This window comes from Artibeus jamaicensis, unplaced genomic scaffold (genome assembly GCF_021234435.1).
Source record: "Artibeus jamaicensis isolate MK-2021 breed Jamaican fruit bat unplaced genomic scaffold, CSHL_Jam_final contig_233, whole genome shotgun sequence".
Taxonomy (NCBI): domain Eukaryota; kingdom Metazoa; phylum Chordata; class Mammalia; order Chiroptera; family Phyllostomidae; genus Artibeus; species Artibeus jamaicensis.
The window spans coordinates 4858828-4883383 of record NW_026521486.1 but is presented as its reverse complement, the minus strand read 5'-3'; the positions used below and the strand labels follow the sequence as shown (position 1 = coordinate 4883383).

The following is a 24556-nucleotide window of genomic DNA, read 5'->3' as shown; positions in this document are numbered from 1 at the left end:
GCCTCCTTGTTTTACATAAGGGGAGAGTGAGGCACAGAGTGGGCAGGGGACTTGACCAGTGTCCCACAGCAGGGCAGCAGCAGGCCCACCCTCCTCCAGGGTGTTGCAGCTCTTTCATTCATTTACTCATCACATCTCAGGGAATCCCTTCTAGGCCCTGGCCCGGCTGCAGGGCCAGAGCTTAGTTAGGCACCTCTTTGCCCTGGGGGACCTCTCAGGCTGCAAGGGAGGCAGGTGCGATCTCATCTGGTTTGTAACCCTCACTCATCGTGGTTTATAACCAGAAATTATTAGCTGCGCATGTACTGAGTGTTCGAAAAATAATAAGGGAATGTCTTAGTCTGTTTGGGCTGCTGCAACAAAATGCCGTAGGACAGGTGATTTATAGACAGCAGACAATTGTCTCTCGGTTCTGGAGACTGGGATGTGCAAGAACAAGGTGCTGGCAGATTCTGTGTCTAGTGAAAACCCACTTGTGGGTTTGTAGTTGGCACCTTCTAGTTGTAACTTTCGAGGGCAGGGGGGACCAGGGATCTCAGTGAGGGTCTCTGATACCATTCTCGAGGACCCCACTCACGCTCCTGTTCCAATCACCTCCCAAAGGGCCTCTTCTATTACTGTCATCACTTTAGGGGTTAGATTACAACATATCAGTTTGGGGGGGATAAACCGGTACACCATAGCAGTGAGTGAATGAATGAGCAATGAACAGTCCCAAATAATTTTACAGCAGTGCCTCAAGGGAGGTACTGCGTCTTCCCTGTGACAAAGGGAAATAGGCACAGAGAAGTTAGGTGACTGGTCTGAGTTCATCCAGTGTGTGGCAGGCACTGAGCTTGGGGCTGTGCACATGGCAAACCAAATAAGTATGGTCCCTGCCCTCAAAGCGCTCCCCAGCCAGGGCAGATGGACACTAGCCAAATCGTTTCTGGTTACAAACTATGATGAGACCTTTAAAGGCAGACCGTGGGGAGCCACGGGCCACTGGACATGTAAGGCCTGATTTGGACTGGCATCAGTGACCTTTAAGCTGAGCCCTGAAGGTTAAGGAATAGGCAGGGCAGGATATACAGGTAAAATAGCATTCCAGACAGGGGCAGGCATGCGCAAAGGCCCCAAGGCTGGGAAGAGCTCAGGTGTGGGAGGGACCAAGTGGAGGGGAAGCAGCGGTCCAGTGGGGCTGGAACAGTAGCTGGAAGCCAGACTGCTTTGTCCCTGGTGAGGAGCTGCATCCTCATCATAAGAAAGTTGGGAAGGTATTGATTCCCTCCATTCAGAAGATAATTATCGAGTGCTATATGCCCAGCATATAATTGATCTAGGCACTTGGGGTAAAGCAAGAGAAACAGCCAAAGAGCCACACCCTCACAGAACTTGCAGATTAATTGGGGAAGGTAAAGAAAAGGTGATATGTGTTATGGAGAAGGGGGCTGAGGAGTGCTGGGGCTGTTGGGAGGGGGCTGCAGATTTAAACAGGGAGCAGGGAAGGCCTCCGTGAGGAGGAAACACTTGCCCTGGCTGGTGTAGCTCAGTGGATTGAGCACGGGCCTGTGAAGCAAAGAGTCACCAGTTCGATTCCCAGTCAGGGCACGTGCCTGGGTTGCAGGCCAGGTCCCCAGTAGGGGACACATGAGAGTCAACCACACATTGATATTTCTCTCTCATTCTTTTTCCTCCTTTTCCCTTCTCTCTAAAAATAAATAAATAAATTTTTTTTTGAAAAGAAGGAAACACTTGAGCAAAGTCCTAAAGGAGATGAGGATAAACCCTAAGGGGGTCTGGGGGACCAGGCAGGGGGAACAGCTAGTGCGAACCCCTGAGACAGGAGTGTGTGAGAACAGCCAGGAGGCCAGAGGGGCTGGAGGGGACTGTGCAAGGCTCCTCTTCCGTCCTTCCAGAGGTGATGGAGAGGCAGGGGGTTATTCAGACAGGTCTTATCCAGGGTTCCTGGATCTCAAGGGCTCCTACCTCATCCCCAGAGCCCGAGAGACTGGGCCCTTTTGTTTTCTGTGGGTAGTGCTGTGATTGCGCATTAGCAGGCAGCTCTTGGATGACCTTAGCCGGTATGTGATGGGCTGTCTCTGTTCCTTCTCTTCCTACAGTGACTGCCCCAGTTCAGACCACATCCCACTTTTCCAAGTCCTGTCTGGACTTCCTTTCTTGTCGCCTCAACACTCTGCAGACCCCCCCACTTGTTCCCCCATTGCAGCTGCAGGGTGAGCTCCAGCAGCCAGGCCTGGCGGATCTCTCCTCACTTAGAAACCCTCAGTGGTTAGTGAAGTGTCTGTTTTAAAGTAATGTGATTAATCAACGTCCGGGTACTACCGCCTTGCGTTCAGGCCTCTCCATCGTCTGGTTCCAGCCTCCCTCTGCACCCTCACCACCTCCTGCGGACGCACCGGATGGCGTGTGTGCATGTATTGTCTCTGCTTTGCAGGGAGCTCACTTGAGAGCAGGGGCTCTGAGCTCCTCTGTTCTGTGCCTCTGCGTGGCACCGCTTTGGAGTCAGGGAGGCCTGGCCTTTGCTTACTGGTGGCATGACTGAGAGGCAGTTATGTCAGCTGTCTGCGCTTTGGGAGGCCTCTGTAAAATGGAGACAGTTGTGCTCAGCCCCCAGGGTGGCTCATGGATGAAATGAGAGCAGGCCTGGAAAGACAGCTCTTGGTGCCTGGGCAGGGTTGGTGTTCACTCCCATCCCATTCCAGCCCAGCTCACTCACAGGTCTCTTCTAGGAGCCTGGGACGAGGCACCTGCCTCCAGGTCCTCGGAGGCTGAGTGAGCGAGTGTGCAGTATAGTGGCACCTGGTCGTAGCAGGCAATGTTGTGCTGGGCAGGCACAACTGATGCTCAAAAGTTGTTTGGTGAATGACTGTGGCCAAAGAGCCACAGCAAATGTGGGTAGAATGCCCAGCTACCAGAGGGCCAGCCTTCCATGTCCACTGAGTCTGGAGCTAGGGGACCACAGATGGTACCATGCATGGCACCGGGTAGCTAGCCCCGGCCAGACCACTCGCCCATCCATGCAGCTTTGCTGGGGCCCCATCACATGCACACAGGCCAGGGCTGGTCATGGGGGTGGCATCCATGAGAAGGCCAAGCAGAGTGGATTCCACGGTGGAGGAGACGAGGTCAGACCCTGCCTCAGTGGCCAGAGTGGCACTGCGTGCACCCACACAGCCAGACCCCTGACCTGGGAGCTATATGCACGCACTGGGTGTGAGCCTGGGCTGCCGGGATGGATCTCTGGCCCAGGCGTCGCGTTCATTCAGCCAGTCATTCCACATGTGTGCCTAGTACTGGAGGTGGCACGACTGTGCCCACAGGGGGCTTCTTAGGACCCTGGAGTCAGGCAGGCCCTGAAGACACGGTCTCTGTGCCAGAGCTGTGTCCCTTGGCAGTGTGGGGAGCGAGATACAAGGAGGGCCGTGAGTCCGAGGCACAGACCGAGCCCAAAGCAGCGATGGTCGAGAGGCTGTGATGGAGTCAGGTTGGCAGGACTCAGGTAGGCAGAGAGGGGGCAGCAGGGGAACAGCTAGAGCAAAGGCTGAGAGGCAGAAGGAAATCCACGTTCTCCCCCTGGGGTTCAGAAGAATCTGGGCCCTGCAGCCTGGTGTGTTTGGGTTTAGGTCTTGAGTGCACCCCTTTATGTGAGGCGGCCCCTCCACCTCTTGGAGGGGTGCTGTTTCCTGCCGTCTTGTGGTGGCTGTAGGATTCCAGTGGGTCACATGAGAATGGTCTCAGCACAGCGCCCACCGGAGAGGAGGGGCTCCAGAGACCTCTGTTCTAAGCGAGTGTCATTAGCTGGAAACAGGCAGGGAGAGATGCTCTTAGAGAGGTGGGCTGGAGGGAGGTAGTGGGCAGGGGCTGCGAAGGCGACTCTGTCCTGTGGGGCCTGGGGAGCCACGGTGGCACTGAGTGAGTACTTCATACACTCGCCGTGAGCACGGTAGCTCTCCGACGCGGCGTGGCGGCCTTGGGCTATTGGGCTTTTCTGTGAGGGCCAGGCACGCCCTGGGAGCCTGCACTGTGGGGGGGTCTCTGCACACAGGGTTGGGAGAGCAAGGCCCGGGGTAGGGTCAGGGCAGGCTCCCAAGTCAGACAGCCCTTCTGACTTGGGAGTGGCAGCTTCTCAGGTCTGACGTCTCTGTGCTGGGGGACACCTGGCAGGGCACTAGGCTAAGGGCTGAACTCGACTGGGTGTGAAGTGCAGACCTGGCCCTGGTGTGAGGCAGCACCTGGTTAATCTTGTTGCTATTTTCACTGCTGCTGAGCCACAGGGCAGCATGGTCAGCGGGGGGAGGGGGATTCTGGTGCCCCCGCTGCCCTCCCTCAGAGCACAGAGGAGATGGGATCCCCCAGGGCCTCGCCAGGGAAGGAGGACTTCAGCTGGAGTGTGTGGGACTCACAGAAGGGGAGGACGGGCCAGGCTCGCAGAACGCTGGGCCGCAGCCTGCAGGCGGAGACAATCTGTACACGTCCACAGGGATGGAGTGCGGAGGCTGGGGACACGAGCACCCAGGTCACCCAGCTCAGTTCCTGAAAGCTTGGGTTTAAAATTCTGTTACTTGTTTACTGAACACACACAGCAGTTCCGGTATGTAAGGTGGTGCCCTAATACGGATGTCGAGTTGTTTCATCCTTGTAATGGTACGAGGAGGTGGGTGACTGTGCCGCCCTCACTTTGTGTATAAGGATTCAGGACGGATGGGTGAGGAAGTTGGCAAGGCCAGGAGCAAGCTCTGCCCGGCCTTCCCTCAACAGCGGGATCCCACCTGGACCGATTCCGCCCGGGGCTGTAACTGGAGAAGGGGACTGTGGTGACTCAGGGAGTGGCACATTGGTGCCTTCTCGGTTGTGCTGTCCAGTCCCATGGGCCCAGGTGACCCCCTGGGTGCTGGGCACTGTGACCTTCCCAGCCCATGTCTGCCTGACCCACCATGTCCTTCCTCTCCACAGGGAACTTCCAGTGGATGGGGGTCCATAGATGACATCGAAACAGGTAGTGTCCCTCATGCGAGGGTGGAGATGGGGCCCCGGCCGCAGCCCCGCAGACACGAGCTCCCGAGGGCTCCCTTCCTTGGGGACTGTGTGAAGCAGGAAGGCGAATAGAGTGGGTCTGGGCAGACTCCCCGCAGGGAGGGGAGAGCACCGCCCAGGCCTGGGAGGGCAGGCGGGGCTGCCCGCAGCGGGGCAGTGCTGGTCCCGTGTCTTCCGCCCCAGCTCCCCCACCCTGCAACTGGGTGCCACCTCTCAAGGTCATCCTCTCCCTATTTTTTCTCCTCATTTTTTCTCACTGGCTTCCAAGAAAGACCACTTTAAAAGTGTCCCTTAGAGAGGGCACTGCTTACCCCAGAGACAGAATATTCAGGCCCTGAGCCGGGCCCATCAGGACATATTACGGGACTGAAGGACCCTCTTCCACTCCATGGTGGCCTTCCTTCCCTATCACTGAGCCCCTGCTGGTGGGGGCAGGCCAGCAGGGTGGACCGGGTTCTGAGCAGGAGGTGGGGGAGGAGGAATGGTGTTGGATGAGGACCCCAGGGCCCTGGGACAACTCCCCTTTCCCACCAAGCAGCAGCCCCCACAGCTACTGAGCCCCACTCCCCCCTCCCCAGACTGCTACGTGGACCTTCGAGGCTCCCCGGCACCCCTCCCCTCCACCCTTACGATGCCCCTGTTCCCTCACGTTCTGGATCTGCTGGCTCCCCTGGACAGTAGCAGTAGGGCCCTCCCCGGCACCGAGGCCCTGGACGACTTCTCTGACGGGGACGTCCTCGGTCCTGAGCTGGACTCCCTTCTGGACTCCCTGGTGAGCCCTGCCTCCGCCCTCCTGCTCTCCTGACTGCCCATCCCAGCTGGGACCCCATCACATTCATCCTCACAACCCACAACGGTTGGAGGGAAGCCCTTGTCTCCATGTCACAGGTGGTAAAACTGAGGCCTTGGGTGGGTACCAGCTTGGAAGAAATGTAAAGCTGCAGAACGTGCAGCTGGAAGGGGCGATAAAGATTTCTGGTTCACCCCATGGAGCAGGCTGGGGCCAAGGTGCAGAGGGTTGGCTGTTCCCAGTGCCCGATGTGCCCAGACCCGGGCACTCAAGTTCTCTCCTGACACCTCTGTTCACCTTGCAGTCTCTGGTCCAGGGTGGCCTGCCTGGCAGCGCTGTGCCCAGTGAGCTGCCCCAGCTGATACCCGTGTTCCCGGGCGGGACCCCGCTGCTGCCACCCGTGGTGGGTGGGTCCATCCCCGTCTCCAGCCCACTGCCCCCTGCCTCCTTTGGCCTCGTCATGGACCCCTCCAAGAAGCTGGCTGCCTCTGTGCTGGACGCCCTTGACCCCCCAGGCTCCGCACTGGACTCCCTGGACCTGCTGCCGTACTCAGAGACCCGGCTGGACGCCTTGGACAGCTTTGGGTCGACCCGGGGCTCCCTGGACAAGACCAGCTCCTTCATGGGTGAGTCCCGGGTGGGCATAGTCACCCCGCACCCCTTGACAGTTTGCCAAGTATCATCGCAGCTCCAGTCTCTGGAGAGCAGAGCGGGGGTCACAGTTGTCTTGAGAAAGCCCAGGTCCTCTCACCCTGTCGCTGTCCGGGGCCACGTCTTCTGAGATGCTGTCTCCTGCCACTCTCAGTGCGGCATGGGGCCGGCATCTCATCTAGTCTCAGACAGCAGAGCTGTGGTAGTCTAGAACCAGGACTTGCGATCGGGTGCTCTCTGCCCAGCCCTCAGGGCCCTGGGGTCACTAGACGATAGGGTCGCATGGGATGACCCTGAGGCTAGGGGAGTGGTGCAAGGCCATGGGTACCTTCAGCACCACTCTGAGCTGGGTGCCAGGGACCCAGAGAGGAAACAGACCCACCTGGGCCCTGATGGGCCTGGCTTTCCACAGTCAGACCTGGCTCAGAGAGCTCACAGCTGAGGGGGATTCACGGGGCTGCTGAGCCCAGAGGGGCTTCACTCAGCCTCGGGGCCCAGGGAGGCTTCCAGGAGGGGATGACGGCACCTCTTGAAGGAGGTCATTTCAGCAGTCTGCATGACAGGGGGACATCTCCCAAGGCAGATGAGCGGGTTATGAGGGAGGGTGGTCTGGGGGCCGGCAAGACCTGAGCTGGTCTTGGAGGACCTGGGAGCCAAGCTGAGGCGCTTCGGCTTGCTTCTGGGGGACAGTGAGTGTGGCAAAGGTGTAAACACGGGGACACACTTAGGCTGGGACACTTCCCTAAGAGTTAGGGGGTCAGCATGAGTAGGAGAGGACGTGTACCTGGGAGGTTCTCTGGGTTAGAAATATGGAGGACAGGTCCTCGGAGGACCCTTCACACCCTCCAGATCCGGGCGGTGACCCCTGTGTCTTCTCCTTGCCCAGAGGATGCCAATTCACAGGACCATCGTCCCCCAAGTGGCTCTCAAAAACCAGCCCCTTCGGTGAGTGACTTGGTGACTCAGGCATCCCATGTCGTCCCAGGGGTTAGAGGACAAGTGGTTGGGGGCTGGAGTCGGGGTGAGCCCTCTGCCTGGGACAAAGAGCTGCATCCCCCCCGGGAGGAGCCCCTCAGAGCCCACGGGCCAGGGCTGGTCTCTCCCAGACTTCCCACCCGAGCTGTGTGCTGGGGGGGTGAGCAGAGGGCAGAGGGCACTGGGGTGTGACAGAAGAGGACATCAAGGCTCAGAAAGGCTAAGTAACTTCCCCGGGATAGTCAACATCCCTGGTTTCGGGACTCAGCCGGGTTCTGGGTGCAGGAGAGCCCTTGACCAGGATTTATGAAGCCTGAACTCATGCCTCAGCCTGGACACTAGCTGGGTGGCCCCAGCAAAGTCACCGAACCTCCTCTAGTCTTGCCTTCTTCCCCATCTGTTGATGCTGTGGGGACTTGGGAAACAGAGGCTGGGGGACAGCATGGCATTTGGGGCCACTCCTACTTCTCCACTTTCATGTTGGGCTTTTTTACTCAAGTAAATGGTTCTAAGCCAAGGTCACTGTAACCCGCGTACCCCTACTATGCTGGTTCAGTCCTGATGTTCTGGATTCTGGGATCATGTTATAGGGAGCTCCCCAGCTGGGAGGGCAGAGGAAGAAAGAGGGCCCTGGACTACAGTTCTGCTCTTGGGTGGGATGGGAGGGTCATAGAGCCCCCATCTAAGGCACCCAAGATGGCCAACTTTCCCTTGCCACAGCCAGAGCCCTCCATGCCCAACACCGCCCTGCTCATCAAGAACCCGTTGGCTGCCACCCACGAGTTCAAGCAGGCCTGCCAGCTCTGCTACCCCAAAACAGGTAACTTTTGTACTCTGCCCCTCTGCCCAGAGCTGCTTGGAATTTCAGGAGTGCATACTCCCAGCATGACAGAATTCTCGTGCACTGGTCAGAGAGGAGTCCCTCGTGCACTGCGGGACAGGAGCCCCTTGGGGATTTCCAGCAGACAGGGATGTGATATGGGAGTGGGGGCTTTCAGAAGGGCTGGGAGGGAGGGGCCCCTGCTGGCACTGCTGGTGAGTATCATGGCTGCCCTGCAACCTGGAAGCTGGTACCTGGCTGCAGAATGCAGAAGCCAATGGGTGCTGCGAACTCACCTCTGCCAGAGGAGATGCAGCAGCCTGCCCCTCTGTCCATGCTCCACCCCCTAGTGCGCCTCCCCTGGTGAGTTCAAACCTTGCACCCAGGTGGCAAAGGAGTTTGAGAAAGGTATTTCCTCAGCTCCCAGCCCCCCACATCCAAGGGAGATGATAGAAGCAGTTCAGAACAGATCTCCAAGGTTGGTAGATAATTTTCAGCATGCCTAGAATCTCAGAATTCTAGACTCTTAAGACTCAGAGTTTTATTTGTCAGCATCCTACTGTCCTGAAGTTCTAGAATGATATTCTCTTGGGATGCTGGGGTTGACAGAACCCCAAATCCTAACAGTCTAGAATTCTCTATCTCAAGCGTATTGGAGTTCAGAGGACCTTAGAGACCATCCAGTTGCTGTCATCCGCTCTCTGCATGACACTCCCATTAGCCCCCCCACATACATGTCACCCCTGAGAGTCATCTGACCAGAGCACCCATGGATCTGTGGGGATGGAGCGCAGAATGCCGTTTTGTTGGATGGCTGTGCCCATGAGGAAGTTCTCCCTTGGCCCCCTTCCCAGTCCACGTGCCCGCTGCTCCCAGCACCCAGGAAGCTGGCTAAGGCCCCAGGAGCCGGTGCATGCCTGGCGGCCAGATCACATGAGGTCCCCCCAAGGGCCATTTCCTCGTGGTCTCTTTAAGGAGACTGGCCCACTCCATTGTCTGGGGAAGGGAGGCCCTTGGTCAGAAGATTTGAGAGGATTGAGAAGAGAAAAAGGAGCAAGGGAGGGTGACTGTATCTGGGTGATGCCCTTGGGGGCAGGAGAGTAAGGGAGGGTGTTGTGGAGGTCTGCTCTCTGCCAGGCCCTGTCCTCTGACTCATTCCAGGAAACCCCGACGTGCTCAGGCTCCCTTAGCCAGGCCCCAGAGAGCGCAGGGCACGGGAGGGTGTGGCGGGGGGGGGGGGCACTTGCCACTGCTTAGGCCCGTCAGCCATCACCTGTCAGTTCTGCTTCCAGAATGACAGCCCCTACCCACCCTGCACCCACAGGCCCCAGGGCAGGCGACTACACCTACCGAGAGGGCCTGGAGCATAAGTGCAAGCGGGACACCCTGCTCGGTCGGCTCCGGAGCTCTGAGGACCAGACCTGGAAGCGAATCCGGCCCCGACCCACCAAGACCAGCTTCGTGGGCTCCTACTACCTGTGCAAAGGTGGGTGGCCCGTGGCAGGGTCCTGCTCTTATTCCAGGCTGCTGCTCTGCTCCTCATCACAGGTAGATAGAGGTAGACAGAGCAGGTATGGCCCATCGAGGGTGAACCCCACATCAGAGCGAGCATTTCCCACTGTGGCCAGCCCTGCAGACAGGTGGGAATGTTCGGGATGTTACAACTGAGCTGGTGGCCTGTGCTCTCGAATGTGAGGGTCAGACAGCTTAAGGAGAACTACCAAAGTATTTAGGAGGGGCACATAGTAAAGGCTTGGTAAGTGTTGGCTTTTAAAAATTATTCTGTGGTTATTGCCCTCACTTCACCTCATGTCATTATGGTTGAAATTTAATGGACAGTTTACACGCTTTCTTCCCATTCTCCAACTAAGCATCTTGGTGCAGGCTGTAGAGCAGTACGTGGCGGTCACAGTATTGGCCAGTGCTTTATATTGCCGCCCCTCTGTACCCACTGCCATGCGTCCTCACGACTCGGGGGGGTGGAGCCTGATGACAGCTGTGCTTTGCAGATGAGGATGCAAATCCCCACCCACCAGGTATAGGGCAGAGAGGGGGCCTGGCCTGGGGAGGGCTGTCCCGGAGCTCTGCCTTGCCTCCCCTCCCCTCCCAGGTGTCCAGCACACTATGTCGGAGATGAGCACAGGCCCTGCAGGGGGGTTGCTGGTCCCCCGGACCGCGGTGGCGGTGGTTGTGGGGGTGCCTTCCCGCCTGGCAGAACGTGTGTCCTGTTGCCTCTTTGCAGACATGATTAACAAGCAGGACTGTAAGTACGGGGATAACTGCACCTTCGCCTACCATCAGGAGGAGATCGACGTGTGGACCGAGGAGCGGAAGGGCACCCTTAACCGCGACCTGCTCTTTGACCCGCTGGGGGGCATCAAGCGTGGCAGCCTCACCATCGCCAAGCTCCTTAAGGAGCACCAGGGCATCTTCACCTTCCTCTGCGAGGTACCTGCCTGCCCACCCCACCCACCTGCCACCTCCGTGGCACAGGCTGGGGAGGGAGGGGGCTCCCTGGCATACTCCATCCATCGTGGGATGTCAGCCTTGGAGCCTGAGGGCTTTGGAGGCCCAAGGCTAGAATCAGCAGGTTCTTGGACCATTAGAAAGTTAGGCTCAGAGGCTGCTATCACGCCAAAGCCCTGACCCTCTCCAGCCCCCTCATTGTGTGGAGGTGGAAACTGAGGCTCAGAGGCCTGGAATAACCCCCGCCCCAGGCCTGACATGGTGACGTCCCAATGAGGGGTGGGAGTGAAGAGAGCCAAGGCCCTGGTTACCTGTCAGAGCCAGAGGGTCAAGGGCCAGAGACCCTGGGACTCCCTTCCTCACTCCCCAGACTCAGGTATTCGGGACAGGGCTTGTAGGGACCCATCTGTCCGCCCCTTCCCTGGGCAGATCTGCTTTGACAGCAAACCCCGGATCATCAGCAAAGGCACAAAGGACTCTCCGTCGGTCTGCTCCAACCTGGCTGCCAAGCACAGCTTCTACAACAACAAGTGAGTGGGGCCCGCAGCCCGGCCCAGGGGTGGGGGCACAGGGGGAGGGCCCCGGGGCAGCTCGGATGCCGGGGGAGCCGCTGAGGCTCGAGGGTGGATGGAGGCTGTCAAGGCAAGGGGCAGAATTTGGGACTCAGACCCAGCATCCACCTGGAAAGGACAGACATAACCGCCTGTTTTGAGCATCTGTGTTCCAAGCATCCTCTTGGGTATCTTAGTGGTCCCTGTAGTCCTATGAGGTCAGAGTTCCTGTCAGTTGTACGGATGAGAGCGCTGAGGCTTGGGAGTAAGTAACGTACTCATCGGGCAAGCAGGAGGCCACACCTCTGACCCCCGTCTGGTACCCTCCACTGTCTTGACATCTGTGTTGGACACTGAGTGGGAGGGGCTGGGTGAGTCAGCTGCCCACCTTTGCTCCCACTGACGCCCTTGGCTCTGCCCCAGTGGGGATGATGGAGCCCAGGCCCTGGAGTCAGAAAGACCTGGGTCCAAGGCCCAGCCTGGTCAGTGGCCTACTCTGTCCTCTGGCCACTGTGACCCTTGCTTTCCTCATCTGTACAGTTGACGGTGATCCCAAGTCCCCTAAGGTTGCTGAGAGGGTAATTAAAATTCCTGGCCCGGAGGAGCTGCTCGATTACTGTCCCTCGGTCCAGGACCCGCTCTGGAGCATCGGGCTGGGGTTCCTGAGGGAAACGCCTCCTCTCCCTCCTCCCGGCCTCGAGGAGCACCTGGGAGCTGGTGCCCTGCTCCTGCAGGCAGCTCTGTCTTTGAACTTGCCTCAGGTCGAATCCGGGAGAGGGGCACACAGCTGGGACCGTAATCCAGGGCGGTCTGAGGGCAGGACACCCACTAGGCTGCCGGCACTGTGGGAGGCGGCCCCCCCAGGAATGGGGGCTGCAGGCTGCATTGTGCCCCTCACCTGCCCTCCAGGTGCCTGGTGCACATCGTCCGCTCCACCTCCCTCAAGTACTCCAAGATCCGCCAGTTCCAGGAGCACTTCCAGTTCGACGTGTGCCGCCACGAGGTACGCTACGGCTGCCTGCGGGAAGACAGCTGCCACTTCGCCCACAGCTTCATCGAGCTCAAAGTCTGGCTGCTCCAGCAGTACTCGGGTAGGGCCTGCCCAGTGGCGGGTGGAGGGGGACTTGGGTGCGGAGCGGGGTGGCCACCGAGGGGCCTCCTGCACACTGTGAAGGCTCTGCTCTCAGGATGCTGGGCTTCCCCTCTCCAGGCACTTGCCGCAGTGGCAGGCGGAGGCCAGTAGAGCCAGGCTCCTACTCCCTTGGCTCCCCGGATGGTCATCAGCAGGTCACACCCCCTCACTGAGCCTCCATTTGCTTGTCTGAAATGGCCATCATCGTCTCTGTGTCAGAGTTGAGGAGATTAAAAGTGATTCACTCACTCAATCTAACCTGGACTCACTGAGCCCCTGCTCTGTGTCAGGGACCGAGCAAGAGCCAGGGAGACCCTTGCTGTGTGGGGACCGCCGTGTGTGAGTGAGGGCAGGGCGGGCAGTGTGACAGGTGGGCATTCCATCTCTTCTCCCCACTATAAGGGTTTGACCAGAGCAGCTGGAAGGACGGCGTTGCCATGTTCTGTGGAGGGGAGGCTGTAGGAGGAGCCGATGTGGGGGTCTCATCTGGGCCCGGTGTGGGATCTGGGCCGTTCTCACTGCCCGTTGGACTTAGAGTGGAGACACTGAGCAGACAGCTGGATGTGGGCACCTGGAAGTTCATAGGAGAGGTCTGGGCTGGACATACATGTTTGGGAATCGTTAGCAAGAAAATGGATGTCAGGCGCAGTGGCTGGCCCAGAGTTAATGGCTGATGACGAGTGGCCACCATGGAGCAGTATCCATAGGACAAGGTCAAAGACGAAATCAGTTCTGGGAAAGGCACTAGAAGGCTGGAGGTAGGTAGGCTGGAGGACAGCTTCATGGAAAAGGGTCTGAGCTGTAGCCCCTCGGGCAGGCTCAGTGTCAGCAGTGAGAGTAGGTGGGTCTGGGCCCCAGGCTCGGGCTCATACCCCGTGCTGGCAGGCAGTGAAGAGACGTTGCCCCTCAGTGAGCTGGCGAACCAGGCCAGGCCAGGCATGGAGCCCTAAGAACTTGTGGGCTGGAGTCTGCCCTGCAGGGGTCAGGCTTGAGGCCCCACTGAGTGTGACGGGGGTCGAGGAAGGGTACTGAGCAGCTGGCCCAAGAGGCAGGGACAGTGGTATAGGGTCATGGAGCCACCATGCCATGCCACGGAGCCAGGATCTTCCTCCTGCATTTTCCCATTCTTGGAGCAGGCCGCTGTCGCAGTCACAGATGCACAAATAAGCCCAGACAACAAGCACTGTTCTTGCACCTACCTCTTTACCTCTTTCCATGTCAGGCCCAAAGGTGGCGGGGGGCTCCTCCACCTGGGCCTGGGGTCCACCACCCTGCTCAGATCCCCGCCTCTCCTGGATGAGGGCCTTCAGGGACACCCATGTCTGCTTCCACCCCTCCCCCAGGCATGACCCACGAAGACATCGTCCAGGAGTCTAAGAAATACTGGCAGCAGATGGAGGCCCACGCAGGGAAGGCCAGCAGCAGCTTGGTAAGGCCCGGGCCGGCTTTGGGGGTGGGCTCAGACCTCATCCCTTTACTTGGACGTAATTCCAGATTCACCAGAAAATTTTAACGGTGGTACAAGCAGTTTGTGTATGCCCATTTGTGGATTCCCCAGATGTTAACATTTTACCACATTCCACACTCATTTTGTCTGTGTGTACGTAACACATACTTATATATGGAAATGAACACATTTGAGAGTAAGTTGCAGGCACAATGCCCTGTCACCCCTAAATATTTCCGTGTGTGTTTCCTAAAAATCAAGACACCCCTTACACAGTAAGCACAGGACTTGATCAACATCACACAATGAGCGTTGGTGTGCACTGTCACTCAGATTTCACGAATCATTCCCAGACCCCGAGTAGCACACTGCACTCGCCCCTTGTGTCGCTTTAGTGTCCTTCGATGCAGAGCCCTTTCTCAGTCGTTTTGTGTCTTTCATGACCTGGACGTTGGTGAAGAGACGCTTGCTTTGCAAAAGGCCCATCCATCTGGCATTGCCCAGTGGTTCCTCAAACCTCAGGATGATGCAGTGGTCTTCCTGGGTCACTCACTGGGGGGCACATCATCCAACTCAGCTTTTACTGATGATAATGGAACAACTTAATATAACGTGCCTCCACTGTGAAGTTATGTTTCCCCTTTGTAATTAATAAACACCTTCTGGGGAGATACTTGAGATCATGTAAATATCCTGGTATTCCTCAAACTTTCATCTACCGATTGGGGGGGCCCCACTTCCCCCTAACCCCGTCCCTCCTAATCCTCACCCTGGTCCTGAAGATCGAGCTGCGGCATCATGGCATTTGTGGACAGGGAAAGGGAGCTCTGACCATTCTCAGACCCACCCTGGGACTCAAGCTCAGTGAAGTAAATCCCAGGCTCTCTGACGCCTTTCTCTGCCCCCTCCCAACCTGTCCCATGCCCTTCACCTCTGAGGGTTCCTCATCCATAAAATGGAACCCTAGTCCTGCCTGCCTTCTCCCAAGGTCGGTGTGAGGCTCACAGGAGCTGACCACAGTGCAACGTCCTGAGTCCCTGCTCTGTACTGGCCCTGTGCCACCCTGACCCTCATACCTGCCCCAGCAGGTAGGGCTCACTGTAATTTAGATGACATTGGGGCAGAAGGGGTGGCCTCAGAGCTCAGAAGATGGTGATTATGATATGATGCCTCTGTGCCATCCACACAGGAGGGAAAACCCACTGATCAACTTGAGAGAAGGCTGGGCCCTTGGCCCACCCTGAGACCAGCCTGGGTGGGCACTGAGCGAGGGAGCGGCGCAGCTGGCCAGTCAGCAGGGCTGCCCGGCACCCTCAGGCCTTCCCTCTCTCTCCGTAGCCCCCTTGTTTCTGGTCCTTTTTCTTTCTGTCCCATCTTGCTGGTTGCTTCCTTCCTCCCTCCCTTTCCATGTGGCTTACTTTTGCTCCTGGCTGGGATCCTAGCTGGGCACCACTGAGGGCCAGGGCTAGACCTGCAGCCTCGTCTTTTAAAGAGAGAAGAGAGCCCTTGCCAACCCCCCCCCACCCCCTTCATCCTGCCCAGGGCTGCTGCCAGGCCCTACCCTCCCCACCAAGATGCCACCCTTGGACCTGGCTCCAGAATAGAACTGTGCTAGGTCTGGCCATGACCTGTGCATGGGCGTCTTGCTTGCTTGCTTGCCTGCCATCCCAGAGTGGAGCCAAGTATGAGATGCCAAAGTAAACCATCTGTGCCATTCCTTAAAGAAGCATGAGCACCTGCCTCACACCAGGTCACTGTCCTCAAGCCGTTTACCCAAGGGTGGGTTAGTAACCTCCCAGAGCCAAATGCCCCCACCTACCCCCCAGGGCTGCAGCGGGGAGCACTGTAGCACAGGCCGAGTCCTTATCCTTATGATAAAAGGGTGGGGCTGGCAGTGCTGGGGACATGGGTGCGCCCATGGCAGGGGACAAGCACTGGCCAGCCTGGAGGAGACGGCTGCCTGCAGGGGTGGCCCCTCTCTGAGCCTCCCAGGAGCATGGGGAGGCTCTGGCTCACAGGAGGGACAGCTAGGTTGCAAGAAACCCTGGGTAGGCACTTTCCTCACCTCTTGCCTCTCACCCTGACACAGGGGTGCAGGAAGAGCAGGGCCTCCTGCCTGCAAAGGAGAGGATGGGGAATGAACATGGCGGGGCCTTAGTCCAGGGCTGCCCCAAAGTCTGTCCCACTGCCCATCGCAGGCCCCTCTGTCCCCACGTGCCACAGGTGGCTTCCCACCCTCTGGGCCGTGCTCTCCACCAGGTCTGGCCCTCATAATGAGATGCGTCAACCAAGTTCAGATACTGCGGGAGCCCAGAGGATGAACAGCCACCACTTAGGGGAGCTCTAGGAAGGCTTCCTGAAGGAGGTGCTCAAGCTGAGTTTTGGAGATTTCTAGAACAAATTTGGTGAAGAATGGAGAAAAGGCATTCCAGGAAGAGGGAACAGCATGTGCAAAAGCAGAGAGGTGTGAGGTCATACGCTGTGCCCAGAGAAATGCCAGCACCTCCGCAGAGCAGGCCTGTGTGGACTGGCCAGCTAAGGTCCACAGGACCTTGGGAGTCAGGAGCCCCATCCCAGGCCTCGTTCCTGGTGTTGGGGGAGGTTACATCCCACGAGGAAGGGGTGATGGAGCAGCCCATTCCAAGGCTCTGGGCAGCCCTAATGCTCCCGGGGGCCACCTTCATGATGGACCCCAGGGCCTCAGCCCTGGTGCTTGTAGTGTCACCTGCCGTTCTGTCCACAGGGTGCCCCACGGACACACGGGCCCAGCACCTTTGACCTGCAGATGAAGTTTGTGTGTGGCCAGTGCTGGAGGAATGGGCAGGTGGTGGAGCCCGACAAAGACCTCAAGTACTGCAGTGCCAAGGCCCAGCACTGGTGAGTGGGGTGGGGGCGGGGGGCAGGGGTGGTGTACTTGAGCACCGAGTAAGGAGGCTGTGGCTCTCTGTGGAGGTCACTCAGCCTGAGATTCCACCCAAGCTCACCCCAAGTGGCCCGCCCCCCGCTCTGCCCTGCAGCTGGACCAAGGAGCGACGGGTACTTCTCGTGATGTCCAAGGCCAAGAGAAAGTGGGTGTCAGTGAGGCCACTGCCATCCATTCGCAACTTCCCACAGCAATATGACGTGAGTGCCAGGGGAGAGGCACGGCAGGGTGGCGGTCGGACCTCAGGTTGGGGGGACCATGGGGCTCCCGGAGGGCTTACCCTCCAGCTGGGATGGTGACGCCATCCAGGGGGACTCGGCATCATGCTCTCCCCTTGCCTGCCCTGCAGCTCTGCATCCACGCGCAGAACGGCCGCAAGTGCCAGTATGTGGGGAACTGCTCCTTCGCACACAGCCCAGAGGAGAGGGACATGTGGACGTTCATGAAGGAGAATAAGAGTGAGTGGGCCCTGCGTCCCCTCAATGCTGGACTCCCCAACTTTTCCGCAGGTCCAAGAGCACCTTTGCCACTGGTCCCTTCTCCAGGCACACCCGGCCACGCCCTCTGGTCTTCTGGGGTTGACCGGCAGCCCAGTGGCAGGGCCTGAGCCACCCCCAGTTCTCTGTCCCAGCAGGGATCATGGGGCAGAGTGCCAGAGCACCCCTTCACCGTGCACTCTGTCCCCTTTTCCCTACTTCCCACCAGTCCTGGACATGCAGCAGACCTATGACATGTGGCTGAAGAAACACAACCCAGGGAAGCCAGGGGAAGGGACCCCAATCAGTTCCCGGGAAGGAGAGAAGCAGATCCAGATGCCCACGGACTACGCCGACATCATGGTAACGCCTCACGCGTGCTTGGGGCCTTGCTCTGAGCCCGACTGGGGGCAGGCTGTGGGGAGGGGCTCAGCCTCTGGGCAGAGGTGTGAGGAGCCGGCACCCACGGAGGCTGTGCCCCCAGATGGGCTACCATTGCTGGCTCTGCGGCAAGAACAGCAACAGCAAGAAGCAGTGGCAGCAGCACATCCAGTCGGAGAAGCACAAGGAGAAGGTCTTCACATCCGACAGCGACGCCAGTGGCTGGGCCTATCGCTTCCCCATGGGCGAGTTCCGGCTGTGTGACAGGTGCTTGCGGGGAGGCCAGTGCCGTGGGTGGATGGCGGTGGGCCTGGGGAGGTGGAAGCCCGGGCCAGCAGGACTGGGTCGGAGGGGTGGGGTGGAGCCTGGCCAGACCCCTACTTCGCACGCAGCTCTGGATCAGATCCTGGAGAAGGCCAGGACGTGCCAGCTTGCAGCGTGACTGAAGCTGCCCAGGGAGAGGCTCGTCTTGGGGGAGGTTAAGCTGCTGGTCCCAGGTCCAGCAGCCTGTGGTAGAAAGGGCACTGGGATTGGGCATTGAGCCCCTTGCCGCCCACAGGCTCCAGAAGGGAAAGGCCTGCCCCGACGGGGACAAGTGCCGCTGCGCCCATGGTCAGGAGGAGCTCAACGAGTGGCTGGATCGGCGCGAGGTGCTGAAGCAGAAGCTGGCCAAGGCTCGCAAGGACATGCTTCTGTGCCCCCGGGATGATGACTTTGGCAAATACAACTTCCTGCTGCAAGAGGATGGCAACACTGCTGCTGCAGCCCCAGAAGCTCCTGCTACTGCCACTGTCACTGGGGAGTAGGACCCCGTCTTGGTCGTGGGTGAAGTCCTAGGGTCAGGGGTTGGGGTGGGGACAGAGGGCCTGGTAGAAAGGCCAGAGCAGGCCAGGGCTGGGGGTGGGGGCTGCCCTCACCCAGCAGCCCCTGGCTCCAGACGCCTCACCCTGCCATCTGTCCCTACTACCCAGTGCACAAGCCCAGTGCACGTGCTGCAGCCACCAGCCGTCCCAGGGTCCTCATCCCGCTGAAACCCTGGGTAGGGCCTCTCCCACTCCCAGCCCTCTGGGTTGGGTAGAGAGGAGTCTAGCCGACCCCTCCAGCTTCAGCTACAGCTTTAACTTCTGTCTGCTCCTGAAGGGGGCCCAAAGGTCAGGGCTGAAGAGCCTGGGGTCCCCACTTGAATCTGCAGCAGGAGGGTCCTCTCCCGACCCCACCTTCATTCCACCCCCACCTCTCTGGGGGCAGATCAGGATACAGCAGAGGGCAGGAAGCCCCACGTAGCTTTAACATGCAGCCCCAGGATGGGGCTGAGACACTGTACTGGCCACTTACCCTCTGGGGCCTCAGTGTTCCCTCTGGTTGGAAGAATGGGAGGGGCTGGGCTAGTGATCTCTGGAGTTGACTCTCCAGGGAGGCTACCATCCCAGCCCCTCTCGCTCCTGAGCCATTGAATGTAAATCCTAGATCCTCAGAGCCTTTGGTGATGGCCCAGCCCAAACCTCTGTTTTGCAGATAGGAAAACTGAGGCCTAAAAGAGAGGTTAGTTATCTGCCCAGGGTCTCCCTCCCACGGCCTGAGGTAGAGCTGGGGTGCAAAACTAGTCAGAAGACTCAGGGCTTGTCATTAGCTGGAGCTTCCAGGCTCTCGATAAGAGTGTGACAGACAGCCTCTGACTCCATGTGCAGCTGGGGTCCCAGGCAACCCCACCCAGGGGCTGGGGAAGGGGGCTCAGAGGGCTAGTCTTGTCAGCAATGTGGAGGGGAAGTGCCCTCCCGAGGACGGTTGCGGGGAGTGTAGCAGCAAAGATTACTTCCCCGCCCCGCTCAGGGACAGGTAGTAAGGAGAGCTGGGAATGGGCAGGACACCCGTGGGCTCAGGTTCTGCATCAGGTATTGGGATGGGGGAGAGGTGGAGAGAAGGGAGACGTGACTCTGGGCACCATGGGCCACTCCAGGACCAGATATAACCCCTCTTTCTGGGCACCCAGCATGGTCCTCTCCCCCTTCTCCCCAGACCCAGAAATCAATTATGACCATCTGTCCCGGCCCCTCCCTCCTGCTCCCCAGCCCTGCCAGCTGCCTAGGACCCCAACTGATTCCCCAGCCCCTGCCCCCCCACCAAGCCCCTCTCTTGTCCCCCTCGTCTAATGTCTGTGTGCACCCCTTCCTCTCCATCCCACCCCCTGTGAGTATATCCAGCCTCCCATGGTTCCCTAGACATTCCAGAAGGCCCCACACCATTGGCACAAGAAGTGGGCCCCCCCCCCCCCAAAGGAACCAGGACCAAGGCTGGAGTTGGGGGTGAGATGGAGAGTATAGAGTACCCTGTATTTCTCCTCAAGCAAGGATTGATAGTGTGCGGATATGATGACGGGCGTCCCAGGCCGCAGAGAACCCTGTTCCTCTTGCCGCCACTGCCCAGCCTTTCCCCAGTAACCGGCATGCATCCCTTCCTCCCTGCCCCTTCCCCCAGCAGGCCAGCGCTGCGGAGTGTGGATGCTGGTGGAGCTGGAGGGGAGGAGAGACCACACCCAAGGTGGGGGCGTGGCCATGAATGTCAATGACATGTGTTTTCCCTGATTCGTGGTGTTGCAGTCTGTTGTCACCAGCCTTGTTTTTAGTGTGTATATATGTCGCTCCTGTGATACATATATACACAGGTATTAAATATATCGCTCTATATAATATTATATATGTGTGTGGTATCCAACGAATCACTTCTAACGAGGGCTAAAGATAAAGAATTTGGTCAGAAAATGCAGCCATCTGATGTAATTGGGAAAGGTTTTCAGGGTCATCAGGCCATTTTCAAGGATTCAGGGACTAGAGCCGTGGTCAGAGGTGACTGGGGCAGAAGTGGCCCTGCCTAGGCCTAGCTCTGCGTGGCAGCTCCCAGACCACCGCTGGTGAGGAGCGAGTAAGAGTGCTCAAGAACAGAAAATGATTGCTGTTTGTCTCCCACCCAAGGGAATCGGATTAGAGTCCAGATTTTTCTTCTACCTGTTACCCTCCCAGGGGTCCCTGGGATCTGGGCCTTTCTGGCCTGGCCAGAGCTGCTCCCCTGAGCAAGAAGCAGGAAGGGAGGTGTGGGGAGGGGGATGGGAGTAGACTCTGAGTGGTGAGGGGACTATTTCAGTTGTGACCCTGACTGGGAGGCTGGGAGAGTTGAACCAGGGGCCTGTGCCCACCACCATCAGGCAGGGTCAAGACGTCATTGCGAACATGGTGACCAGGAACAGACACCCTTGATGTGAGGGTCCCTTTGGATCAGGCAAAGAGGGATGCTGCATTTCTCAGCTGGGCAGGAATCAACTTAGTGGTCCTTTTAAAACGTCTGTGTATAAAAATTTAAGAATACCACACTTTAATATTAAATATTCATAAGGTCTAGTATCTTGATAATAATGTAGATGTTTTAATAACAATTTTTGTCCTTCTTAAAATAAAATGAAAGAAACTTGCTTCTCTTAGCCTTTGTTCTAGAAAATAAATGTGCATTTTGACCTCTGTCCCCAAGGTGTCGCTCCTGTTCCTCCCTGCCTGGCACTTGTGCCCAGGGCCTGGGCTACAATATACTCATGAGGCAGAGCTGGCTGGTGCTGGGAATGCCTCAAAGCAGACATTCCGAGGGGTGAGGGGCAGGTCTGGTTCCCTGTGTAAACAGGGCAACAGCTGACCTTGGCTCAGGCAGCTGACAGGGACAAGCTGTGCTCTGCTCAAGTGACCCCAGTACCACCCTCTGCTGGCTCTTCTGCAGCCTGCCTGCTCTCAGCCCTCCGCGTGGGCTGTCCAGCAGCACCCACTCCTCCCTACTCTTACCATGTGCACGTCCTGAAGGGCCGGCACTGTGCACTGTCTGTGTGTGGTTTTTCCAGGAAGGTGAGGGGCCATGTCATGCTTTGAAATAGGATCTTGACTGCAACACAGATTCTTCTGGGCCCAGGAAGATCTAAGTCACATGGGCTTCCCCATCCTTAAAAGAAGAGTATATTAGTTCAGGAATCCTTAATGAGGGACATCTGTATCTGCTGAAGGTAATTTTTCTTTTTTTAAAGATTTTATTTACTTTTAGAGGGAGGGAGGGAGAAAGAGAATGAGAGAAACATCAATTTATGAGAGATATATTGACTGGTTGCCTCTCACATGCCCCAACCAGGCACCTGGCCCTACAACCCAGGCACGTGCCCTGACCAGGAATTGAACTGGCGACCTTTTGGTTTGCAGGCTGGCACTCAATCCCCTGTGCTGCACCAGCCAGGGCTGGAGGTACTTTTTCAAATCTCGCATTGTGTGTGGTTGCAGGCCATGGAGGAGCTGCACATGTTCATGAGCAAGCTCTCCAGACAGCTTTAAACTACAGCACAGTGACCCCAGGAACAGAGGTCTAAGACCTGTGTAACTTCAAGGATAGGGAGTCATTTGGGCTCAGTATACAGGAAGGGCTAAGATGCTTGACAAATGACCAGATGAGTAAGCAGCTGCTGGCTTGACTGAGGACCTTCTGTGTGCCAGGCACCGGACGCAGTGTGTCTGTTCACAATATTCCTGTACATTCAGTGAAGGTTCCGAGGACCCCCAGAAAGGAGGCAGAAAAAGAACCACTTGGCTGGTAGGCAAAGGTCTCTTCAGCGCTGACGTCTGGTTTCTCAGCATCCCTGGCCGCACACCAAAAAAAACAAAGTGGCATCACAAGGTACTGCTCCCAGACCCAATCCTCGGGCTGGAGAAATTATGAGCCCACATCAGGACCTCCCTTGAACTCAACAAATAAAGAGTATAATAAGCAACCAACCAGAGGAGACCTCTAAGCCGGGAAACCCAAGAAGTGCAGACAATCCCCACATGCCTGCTAGGTGGCCCCTCTGAGTGTCCCCAGGCTTTTACATGGCCTCCCCCCTCCCACGTCCCTCCCTAGCACCCTGACCCAGCAACCTGCTGGGTGGCCCCTCTGTGACCATGGGTGATGCTGCAGTCTGGACACCCTGGGTGCAGAGCAGGGGTGCGAGGTGGCCTGACTGGCATGAAAATTCCTTAAAGGTGGAGACTTGCCTGGCTGCGTCTGTTATTTAACTTTGAATTCCTCACAAGACCTAGGCGGTGCCAGGCACACCTTAAGCACTTGTTCCAGGTCCTAGAGGCTTCATATGCTCACACACTGACGGGCCTGCAGAGGGCCACAGGGACAAAGCTCCAAGGACTCATGTCATGCATCTGGTGGGCATTTTTCTGAGTCATGTGGGGCACTTCCTATTGCCTCTGAAACCTGTGGGCACCTACCCACTCCACCTCTGTGGTAAGCTAACCTTGCATGTGACAGGGTTGTTGGGCCAAGGAATGGTTAAGGTACCACCAGCTCAGCCTCGGTCACCCCATCCTGCAAATCGGGGCAGCCTGCAGACCAGGCCCGCCATGTCCTCATTTACCCGGGATCACAGAGGCGAAGGGTGCTGGAAAGAGAAATACAAAAATCTCATTTTTTAAAAACGAGGTTTCATTATATATGTACTTTTAAAATTGTTTTTGATTGATTTTAGAGAAAGAGGAAAGGAGAGAGAAACATCAGTTTGTTGTTCCACTTATTTATGCATTCATTGGTTAATTCTTCTGTGTGCCCTGACCGGGGATCAAATCTGCAACCTTGGTGTATTAGGATGATGCTCCAACCAATTGCTCAGGAGCTAACCAACCAGGGCTTAGAAATGACATTTCTTTTTTTTTTTTTTTTTTTTTTTAGTTGTGACCACTGGTTATTTATTCATTATATATAACTAAATATCCAGGCAGGCCCCATCCTATTCCCCCAAACACTATCAACTCCAATTATGTTTAAAATGTTTAGAAGCATGCAGAGTATTTTAATAGCATTAGTGTAGGATAGGATTTCTTCAACAAGAATTCAAACCTTGAAAGACCAATATAATCAACTACATCAAATATAAGAAATTCTGTACGAGACACCATAAGAGATAAACTTGAAGATACCTGCAGTGACTAATTTCTACAGGACTAGAACCCAGGAGAGTTGATATCAATGAGACAAATAGACTAATTGAAAAACAAGGAGCACTAGTCAGATAGTTCAGTTGGTTATAAGCAATGTCCCAATGCACCAAGGTGTGGATTTGATCCCTGGTCAGGGCACATACAAAAGATCAACAAATTAATACACAAGTGGAATAACAAACTGATGTTTCTCTCTTTCTTTTTCTTTTTTTAAATATTTATTTATTTTTCGAGAGAGGGGAAGGGAAGGAGAAAGAGTGGGAGAGAAACACCAATGTGTGGTTGCCTCTCATGCGTCCCCTGCCGGGAACTGGCCTGCAACCCAGGCATGTGCCCTGACTGGGAATCGAACCGCGATACTCTGGTTCGCAGGCCCGCACTCGATCCACTGAGCTACGCCAGCCAGGGCTAGAAATGACATTTCTAAAGGATGCCTTCATCGAAAATGTTGAGCTTTGAGCCATATACTGTTTTTCTGTTTTCAAAAATTGAAATTAATTTTAGTTTGGGAAAAGAACATGGTTTTGGGGAGGGAGGGCCACTAGGGAGGGAAGGAGGGTGATTAGAAGACAAGGTGAGAGCTGTTCAGAAGATGCCAAAGAGGTTCCTGGAGTATGTTTGGTTCTATGCAAAAATGGGATTTTGGAGAGCAGCGAAGGATGGCGTACAAATCTGCTACAGCAAAGGAAGCATTGCTTACTGCATCCAATCAGGAGTGTCAGAGACACAGAACCAGACCTGAAGGCTGTCACACGTTCAGCAGTTTTGGACCAGAGACCCAGAAGATCTGAACGGCTGCTTCCAGATCCCGCATCAGTGTGTGGCGTCACTGAGAGCTGACAACCCGCTGGCCGAATCTGATGCTGGTCTTCAGCGGAAGGTGACATACAGAACTCTGGCTT

At 56.8% G+C, this 24556-nt stretch overlaps 1 protein-coding gene across 4 annotated transcripts in view; it reads left to right on the top strand.

Moving 5' to 3' along the window:
* Positions 1-21112, top strand: part of ZC3H7B (zinc finger CCCH-type containing 7B) — a 38746-nt gene extending 17634 nt beyond the window's left edge. For all 4 annotated transcript variants that reach the window (XM_037160065.2, XM_037160062.2, XM_037160063.2 and 1 more), the window contains 16 exons: positions 4957-4999; positions 5616-5809; positions 6132-6453; positions 7365-7423; positions 8174-8273; positions 9598-9759; positions 10516-10721; positions 11169-11269; positions 12200-12381; positions 13766-13851; positions 16613-16746; positions 16887-16992; positions 17142-17250; positions 17498-17631; positions 17753-17916; positions 18209-21112. In XM_037160065.2, coding sequence (XP_037015960.2) covers positions 4957-4999; positions 5616-5809; positions 6132-6453; positions 7365-7423; positions 8174-8273; positions 9598-9759; positions 10516-10721; positions 11169-11269; positions 12200-12381; positions 13766-13851; positions 16613-16746; positions 16887-16992; positions 17142-17250; positions 17498-17631; positions 17753-17916; positions 18209-18455 — 2349 coding nt within the window. In that variant the 3' untranslated portion in view covers positions 18456-21112. The remainder of the gene's footprint in view (positions 1-4956; positions 5000-5615; positions 5810-6131; positions 6454-7364; positions 7424-8173; positions 8274-9597; positions 9760-10515; positions 10722-11168; positions 11270-12199; positions 12382-13765; positions 13852-16612; positions 16747-16886; positions 16993-17141; positions 17251-17497; positions 17632-17752; positions 17917-18208) is intronic.
* The last annotated feature ends 3444 nt before the right edge of the window (positions 21113-24556 follow it).